Source organism: Doryrhamphus excisus, chromosome 23 (assembly GCF_030265055.1).
Source record: "Doryrhamphus excisus isolate RoL2022-K1 chromosome 23, RoL_Dexc_1.0, whole genome shotgun sequence".
NCBI classification, from domain to species: Eukaryota; Metazoa; Chordata; class Actinopteri; order Syngnathiformes; family Syngnathidae; genus Doryrhamphus; species Doryrhamphus excisus.
In genome coordinates this window covers 3,106,344-3,115,784 of record NC_080488.1, presented here as the reverse complement: position 1 = coordinate 3,115,784, position 9,441 = coordinate 3,106,344, and the positions used below count along the sequence as shown (strand labels likewise).

At 37.1% G+C, this 9,441-nt stretch overlaps 1 protein-coding gene across 5 annotated transcripts in view; it reads right to left on the bottom strand.

The window, feature by feature from the left end:
• Positions 1-636: 636 nt before the first annotated feature.
• gfpt2 (glutamine-fructose-6-phosphate transaminase 2) overlaps positions 637-9,441 on the bottom strand; it is a 45,591-nt gene continuing 36,786 nt past the window's right edge. For all 5 annotated transcript variants that reach the window (XM_058063237.1, XM_058063238.1, XM_058063239.1 and 2 more), the window contains 11 exons: positions 9,248-9,359; positions 9,000-9,163; positions 7,336-7,431; positions 7,148-7,245; positions 5,885-6,005; positions 5,653-5,810; positions 5,458-5,572; positions 4,221-4,348; positions 3,952-4,119; positions 2,602-2,763; positions 637-1,612 (listed from right to left, as the gene is read on the bottom strand). In XM_058063237.1, coding sequence (XP_057919220.1) covers positions 1,568-1,612; positions 2,602-2,763; positions 3,952-4,119; positions 4,221-4,348; positions 5,458-5,572; positions 5,653-5,810; positions 5,885-6,005; positions 7,148-7,245; positions 7,336-7,431; positions 9,000-9,163; positions 9,248-9,359 — 1,367 coding nt within the window. In that variant the 3' untranslated portion in view covers positions 637-1,567. The remainder of the gene's footprint in view (positions 1,613-2,601; positions 2,764-3,951; positions 4,120-4,220; positions 4,349-5,457; positions 5,573-5,652; positions 5,811-5,884; positions 6,006-7,147; positions 7,246-7,335; positions 7,432-8,999; positions 9,164-9,247; positions 9,360-9,441) is intronic.

The following is a 9,441-nucleotide window of genomic DNA, read 5'->3' as shown; positions in this document are numbered from 1 at the left end:
TTGTAAAAGTACCAGATGGAGGGGTAGGATTTAATAAGCGTTGCTTCTTCCTACTCCTTTTGGACATGTGGAACTGTGAACTGATTATGTGACAAAAATAAATAAATAATAATAAAAAATGAAAAAAATTCAACAAAAATTAAAAATTTAAAAAATAAAAAAAATACAAATTTAAATTAAACTACATTAGGAAAGCAGGAAGTGAACAAATGTAACAGTTACTGATTGTAAAAGTACCAGATGGAGGGGTAGGATTTAATAAGCTTTGCTTCTTCCTACTCCTTTTGGACATGTGGAACTGTGAACTGATTATGTGACAAAAATAAAATAAAAATAATTAAAAAATAAATAATTAAAAACAATTAAAACAATTTAAAAAATTAAAAAAAATTAAAAACATAAAAAAAAATAAAATTTTAAATTAAACTATATTAGGAAAGCAGGAAGTGAACAAATGTAACAGTTACTGATTGTAAAAGTACCAGATGGAGGGGTAGGATTTAATAAGCGTTGCTTCTTCCTACTCCTTTTGGACATGTGGAACTGTGAACTGATTATGTGACAAAAATAAAATAAAAAAATCATAATAGAAAAATAAATAAATAAACTTCCCGAAATAAGCCAATCAGCAACACATTTGGGTGCAACGCTTTATCGAGTTACTGATTGATAGAGCATTATGTCTATATAAAAAAAAACACACAGTATGAAACAAAAATCATACATATAAATCAACACCTCTTCTTTGACATTTATAAAATACAAATCAGATAAATACAACATTTTAATTGTTATGAACCCATACAAACGCTGATAAGAATAAACGGTATTTCAGTTTTTTTTTCCCCCCCTGGATGATGACTCCTTGCGTACTTTATGAAAATGAAGCTAGATGCTAATAGAGAGCTCTTGCGTGCTATGATTACAGTATGTATTTTACGATCCTGTTGTGTTGAATGTAGGAAATAAAAATAAACATAACACAAGCGTAAAAAAAAAAAAAGTGAAAAAGCAATGAATGTATTGAATTTCCTACTGGCAGATGCTGTTATTATATTTAAGTTGAAGCACGTAAGTTACAATCGCTGCATTCATGTACAACACGGATAAAACACGTCTTACACGGAATTATGTTCTGTAAATATAAAATGAAATTGTACAGTTCAGTCACGATTGTGTACTTTCATAATGCACATTTGGTCCCCATATTGCACTGCTGTAATTTCTTCCATTTGGCATTTATTGCTTATTATGAAGCTAGTTAAAAATATTTTGGCTTTTCTAGAGATTAGAAAAGGCACAGTATGTTTGTGCAATGTGATTCATGCAAGGCCTCAACGGCACCGGTGTTCCCTCGTCAGTGTATCGGTCAAACTTCACATTTGTTTTCATAAAAACAAAAATAAAACGTACCTCTTTCACTCACATACACACTGTACACACACACACAAGTCTTACATGCGGACATACTAACATAAATGCAGCCGTGCACGGCCGCGCAAACATTCCGAGAATTGAGAATTGCACTGCAAAGCTATAACGTCTCCTTTGGCCTCTCTCGATGTTTTCATTCCACCGTGACGGACTTGGCGAGGTTTCTGGGACAGTCAACCTGCAGGGAAGCCAAATAATTTATCATCATTAGCTATGTCAGTTGAGATTTCACAGTCGGCTAGTTTGTAATGGTAATGGTAATGGTTTGATTTCATTTGAACATGCATCAGATTACAATTGAATGCATCACATAATCAGTTCACAGTTCCACATGTCCAAAAGGAGTAGGAAGAAGCAAAGCTTATTATTAAATCCTACCCCTCCATCTGGTACTTTTACAATCAGTAACTGTTACATTTGTTCACTTCCTGCTTTCCCAATATAGTTTAATTTAAATAAAAAAAATATATATTATTTATTTATTTTGTATTTTTACGTCACATAATTTGTTCACTTCCTGCTTTCCTAATATAGTTTAATTTAATTTTTTTTAATATATATATATTTTTAAATGTTAACATTTAAAATGTTTTTAAAATCTTAAATTTTTACAATTTTTACATTTTTTACAATTTTTACAAGTTAAACATTTTTTAACAATTTTTACAATTTAATTTTTTTTTTTAAAATTTAAAATTTTAACAAATTTTTAAAATTTTAACAAAATCTTAATTTTTTTATTTTATTTTAATTTTGTTCCACATACTAAAATTCTATGGCTAGTGTTTCAAATGTGCTTATATTTCTCCTCTCTTGTAGAGAAGTATTGGATGACATTTTTAGCTAATTGGTTATTTTTAGCCTTATGCATTATTTTAGCAATTTGAAAATTAACTATATCAGCAAGTTGAAGTATTTGTCATTTTAGAAATAAGGAGTTAGCATGTTCTCTGAATTATCCTTACTGGCCTTTTTTGCAGTACATTTAGCAAGTGAAGATTGCTTTTATAGTTATTATTAGCCCATATTTCCACACAATAAGTAAGATATAGTAGAACCAGAGAGCAATAAAGAGCCAAGTCTTACGTTCTTAAGTATCCAATAGGAAAATAAGCGATCAATTTATTTATATATATATATATATCAAACATCGTCCAGAGTACTTACATCATATCCTCGCAGAACAGCCAAGTGGAATGACATCAGCTGCAGTGGGATGACACTCAGGATGCCCTGCAGACAGTCCACAGTACGCGGCAGCTCGATGGTCTGATAGGCGTTCCTGGTTACCTCAGTATCGTCCTGGCAACACAAGATGATGGGCCTGCCCTGGTGGGGTTGGGGGGGGGATAGGCAGACATCAATAATGAGAGTACGGGGGTGTGTGTAGACATGACTTAGTCCCTATAATATCCTAAAATTAACTCAACTTTCACATGAGTCAGATTGGATTACTATAATCGGATGTACTTAAATCTTAAAGCCGATTTTATTCCAAGTCATAACACTCTAATATTAATATTCATTCATTCATTCATGTTCTACCGCTTTTCCTCACGAGGGTCGCAGGGGGTGCTGGAGCCTATCCCAGCTGTCTTTGGGCGAGAGGCGGGGTAATTATTAATACTTTATTAATAATATAATATAATATAATATAATATAATATAATATAATATAATATAATATAATATAATATAATATAATATAATATAATATAATATAATATAATATAATATAATATAATATAATATAATATAATATAATATAATATAATATAATATAATATAATATAATATAATATAATATAATATAAATATATAAAATATGTAATATATATAATATAATTATATTACATTATATTATAATATAATTATATTATATATAATTATATTACATTATATTATATTATAATATATTATAATATAATTATAGTATATTATATGTTTATATTTATATATATATATATATATATTTCTCTGTATATTTTATATATATAATATAATATAATATAATACAGATTTTTTATATATACGTATATATATTTCTCTATATATATTTTATATATTTATAATATAATATAATATAATATAATATAATATAATATAATATAATATAATATAATATAATATAATATAATATAATATAATATAATATAATATAATATAATATAATATAATATAATATAATATAATATAATATAATATAATATAATATAATATAACCCTTGTGAGGAAAAAACGGTAGAAAATGAATGAATGAATAATATAATATAATTATATATTATAATTATAATATTATAATTATATTATATTATATTATATTACAATAATTAATATTATTAATATTATACTTGTGTAAAACTGTGTACTTGTCACTCCCAAGGACAAATAAGACAGTGTCAAATGGCCTACAGACGATTATAAACAACATTTTCATGAAAAATATGTACAAAAAAAACTGTAAGCGACATCACACAGATGTATATATGAGAAAAATATGGTTGATTCCATGACATACCGATCTTGCGGTGACCTGTTGCAGGGCGTTGTGACACTTGGTGTAGCAGGCGTCCTTCATGATGATCATGATGACGGGCATGTGTTTGTCAATCAGGGCCAAAGGTCCGTGCTTCAGCTCCCCGGCCAGGATCCCCTCCGAGTGCATGTAGGTGATCTCCTTGATTTTCTGGAATTTGAAAAAGATCACAATAAAACTGAATCTATACTCCTTGCAGAATGATGACTGGACCTTTTTAAACGAGGCTACAAGGACGCTAAACAACTCACCAGCGCCCCCTCAAGGCAAGTGGCATAATTGAAACCACGGCCCATAACCAGAAGGGATCTTTGTTGGTACAGCTCATCTGCGATGGTCTTGATCTTCTCATCCAGAGATAAAACCTTTTTTATCAGCTCTGGGACACAAACAAAAGATCTTATGATGACTTATGTCATGTTGTTTGTCTGTCTTTAAAAATATATTGAAATATTAAAAATGTACTTTACAAGCTACCTCCCTTTTTTAATGTTAACATTCAGGAATTTCTATGATTGTGTACAACGTGGTATGGAAGTGCATGTGATCATGTGACTCTTATGTTAATTAGCGACTCCAAATTGTCCATAGGTATGAATGTGAGTGTGAATGGTTGTTTGTCTATATGTGCCCTGTGATTGGCTGGCCACCAGTCCAGGGTGTACCCTGCCTCTCGCGGGAAGACAGCTGGGATAGGCTCCAGCATCCCCCGCAACCCTCGTGAGGATAAGCAATAGAAAATGAATGACTTCTCCTCCCATTTTGTGTGGAAGTGGTAACTTTTTGGCTTCTTATTTTGTCTTTCCCCACCTTCGACCATCTCTGTGTGGAGTTTGCATGTTCTCCCCGTGCATGCGTGGGTTTTCTCCGGGTACTCCGGTTTCCTCCCACATTCCAAAAACATGCTAGGTTAATTAGCGACTCCAAATTGTCCATAGGTATGAATGTGTACCCCGCCTCTTGCCCAAAGACAGCTGGGATAGGCTCCAGCACCCCCCACGACCCTCGTGAGGATAAGCGGTAGAAAATGAATGAATAAATGAATGGGTTCTCCTCCTATTTTGTGTGGAAGTGGTAACTTTTTGGCTTCTTATTTTGTCTTTCCCCACCCTCGGCCATCTCTGTGTGGAGTTTGCATGTTCTCCCCGTGCATGTGTGGGTTTTCTCCGGGTACTCCGGTTTCCTCCCACATTCCAAAAACATGCTAGGTTAATTAGCGACTCCAAATTGTCCATAGGTACGAATGTGAGTGTGAATGGTTTGTCTATATGTGCCCTGTGATTGGCTGGCCACCAGTCCAGGGTGTACCCCGCCTCTCGCCGGAAGACAGCTGGGATAGGCTCCAGCACCCCCCTGCAACCCTCGTGAGGATAAGCAATAGAAAATGAATGAATAAATGAGTTCTCCTCCTATTTTGTGTGGAAGTGGTAACTTTTTGGTTTCTTATTTTGTCTTTCCCCACCCTCGGCCATGGTGTTGTTTAGTTACCAGGTAGTTCCTTGAGGCTGTCAATGATGTCCTGTCTTCTCTTTTGCAGCGAGAGCCTGTCCTCACTCACCATCAGGCCAAACATGATGAGCGCCACAAACTGACTGGTGTATGCCTGCATCACAAACATGGAGGACATATGTTTTTATATATATATATATATAACCCCACAAAGATGGGTCTCTGTGTCAATACCTTGGTACTAGCTACTCCAATCTCAGGCCCAGCATTGATGTGGACTCCACAGTCTGTTTCCCTGCAAATGGAGCTTCCCACAGTGTTGGTTACACCCACTGTGAGAGCGCCTCTGTCTTTACAGTATCGCAAAGCCATCAAAGTGTCCGCTGTTTCTCCTGACGGTGCGCAGAGGTCAAGGGTTAAAAATGCATCTTGGCATCGAGTGCAGGAAGGCTGGTGTTGCTGTCACCTGATTGGCTGATGAAGAAGCTGACGTCGTCTCGAAAAACGGGCGTATTGCGGTCCAGGAAGTCGCTCGCCAGCTCCACCATGACGGGCAGTTCTGTGAGCTCCTCCAGAATCTGTCTGGTCTGAAAATGTTTGAGAGGAGAGCAAGATCAGCATCGCTTCAAACATAAACTTTATTCGTTCATTCATTCATTTTATAACGCTTTTTCCTCACGAGGGTCGCGGGGGTGCTGGAGCCTATCCCAGCTGTCATCGGGCGAGAGACGGGGTACACCCTGGACTGGTGGCCAGCCAATCACAGGGCACATATAGACAAACAACCATTCACACTAACATTCATACCTATGGACAATTTGGAGTCGCTAATTAACCTAGCATGTTTTTGGAATGTGGGAATGTGGAATGTCGGAGTACCCGTAGAAAACCCACGCATGCACGGGGAGAACATGCAAACTCCACACAGAGATGGCCGAGGGTGGGGAAAGACAAAATAAGAAGCCAAAAAGTTACCACTTCCACACAAAATAGGAGGAGAATTCATTAATTCATTCATTTTCTACCGCTTATCCTCACAGGGGGTGCTGGAGCCTATCCCAGCTGTCTTGGGGCAAGAGGCGCGGTACACCCTGGACTGGTGGCCAGCCAATCCAAACAACCATTCACACTCACATTCATACCTATGGACAATTTGGAGTCGCTAATTAACCTAGCATGTTTTTGGAATGTGGGAGGAAACCGGAGTACCCGGAGAAAACCCACACATGCACGGGGAACATGCAAACTCCACACAAAGATGGCCGAGGGTGGGGAAAGACAAAATAAGAAGCCAAAAAGTTACCACTTCCACACAAAATAGGAGGAGAACTCATTCATTCATTTTCTACCACTTATCCTCACAGGGGGTGCTGGAGCCTATCCCAGCTGTCTTGGGGCAAGAGGCGGGGTACACCCTGGACTGGTGGCCAATCAGCCAATCACAGGGCACATATAGACAAACAACCATTCACACTCACATTCATACCTATGGACAATTTGGAGTCGCTAATTAACCTAGCATGTTTTTGGAATGTGGGAGGAAACCGGAGTACCCAGAAAAAAACCCACGCATGCACGAGGAGAACATGCAAACTCCACACAGAGATGGCCGAGGGTGGAATTGAACCCTGGTCTCCTAGCTGTGAGGTCTGTGCGCTAACCACTAGACCGCCGTGCCGCCCATAAACTTTATTATTCTCACAAATTTTGACGACCACACTCTACTCACAGCGACTGCTGCATGGAAACTCGTGCCGCAGCCAATCATGATAAGTCGTCTGCAGCGTTTGATTTCCTTCAGGTGGTCCTTCAGTCCTCCGAGAACCACTAAGAAGGTGCAGTAAAGCAGGCAGTTGCGTTATATATACGTATGCATCTTGCATATAATGTGTGTGAGACATAATATTTTATGCTTACCGGTGTTGGTGTCAAAACAAATCCGACCTCTCATTGTGTTCACCACCGACTCCGGCTGCTCAAAGATCTCTTTCTGCATGAAGGAATGAAAGTTTCCTGCAAAGAGGGGTGGAAATACATTAAAATGCATACTGGATTAACACCTTTTATAACATTGGGTAATCTGCACAGTCAAACATATGGTAATGGTAATGGTTTTATTTCATTTGAACATGCATCAGATTACAATTGAATGCATCACATAATCAGTTCACAGTTCCACATGTCCAAAAGGAGTAGGAAGAAGCAAAGCTTATTAAATCCTACCCCTCCATCTGGTACTTTTACAATCAGTAACTGTTACATTTGTTCACTTCCTGCTTTCCATAATACACTTTAAGTTTTTTTTTTGTTTTTTTTTTCGTTCAATGCATTAAACCAGGGGTCTCAAACACGTGGCCCGCGGGCCAAATGTGGCCCGCAGGACACTACTTTGAGGGCCCCGCCTTGATATGAAAGTTTAATGTTAGTGCGGCCCGCGCAAATTATTACGTTTGATTCATGTTCATGTTAAAGGTTAAATAACTGTTAATAGTTATCCTCCCTATCCGTGTGGAAGTGGTAAGTTTTTAGCTATTTAAGTTTAAAGGAAATAACTTGAAGGCTACCGTTTAGGTCGCTAGCTCTCTAGTTTGCGAGTTAGCATGTGTCTCAAGACCCTGCAGTTGCGCAATATGTTGTAAATCAGGGGTCTCAAACACGTGGCCCGCAGGACACTAGTTTGAGGCCCCCGCCTTGATATGAAAGCTTAATGTTAGCGCGGCCCCGCGCAAGTTTGATATGGATGCTGTATGGTATCATGTACCCAGAAAAAATTATTACATTTGATTAATGTTCATGTTAAAGGTTAAATAACTGTTAATAGTTATCCTCCCTATCCGTGTGGAAGTGGTAAGTTTTTGGCTATTTAAGTTTAAAGGAAATAACTTGGAGGCTACTGTTTAGGTCGCTAGCTCTCTTGGTTGCGAGTTAGCATGTGTCTCAAGACCCTGCAGTTGCGCAATATGTTGTAAATAAAAAGAGTATAAATGTGACTATAGTCGTGTTTTGTCATGTCTACAGGGCTCTAATAATGCTTTATTCATTTTAAGTCTACCCACCAACTATATGTGGTTTCTTGGGTTTTTATTATTATTATATTTATTTATTTATTACTGATTGATTTTCTTTGTTCTTGATTTGTTTATTTATTTTTCATCTTATTTTGTGCAGAAAAATAAAAAATAAGATATTTAAGAACAGTGGAATGTTTTATCAGAACTTTTATTGTAGAAAATCAGAACCAAAGCAAAGTTTATTAATTTTTCTGTTTTTAATAAATGCGTTTTTTGTTTTTTTTTGGGAAAACCTGATGCGGCCCAGTCTCACGCAGACCCTAGCTCCAGTGGCCCCCAAGTAAATTGAGTTTGAGACCCCTGCATTAAACAGTGTATGTATATTTTCATGACCACCCTTCTACTAGTGTGCTTTGGAAAACAATGCTGTATTGACTCGAATCAGCCAACAGAGGGCGTAAAAGTATAAGAAAAAAAATATCTTCTGTCATTAAAGGCATTCCATAAAGGGTTTGTTTTGATCTTTATACTGTTTGCTTTCAAAAGTATTTTCTCAAAGCGGTATCTGACCTTTCATTATCTGCTGCAGCTCCATTTTTAGAGTTTGGATGGCCCGCACGGGGTCTTCACCGGCCTGCCGGTTCATCCTGTGGATGGACAGTTTCCCTCCTCTGACCACTGCGATGTCATCGTCCTCCAGGTACAACACCTTGTTGGTGTGCTCAATAATGGCGCTGTCAATCAAATATGCTCGAAATTAAGCGACTGGTTTCCATGTATATTTTGCTAAACGGTAAAATGAGAGTCGGGTTTCTGACCTGGCATCAGAGGCAAAGTAATACTCCACCGCCCTGCCATCGCCGACGGAGTTAATAGTGCTGTCCTGGCGGTTATGGTTGTTTTTTTCCTTGATGTCCTCCTTTAGGAGAGCTGTGGGGTTAAAAAAGGTCAAAGGTCACTAAAACAATCACCACTGAATCGATCAATCAATCAAACTTTATTTGTAGAGCAC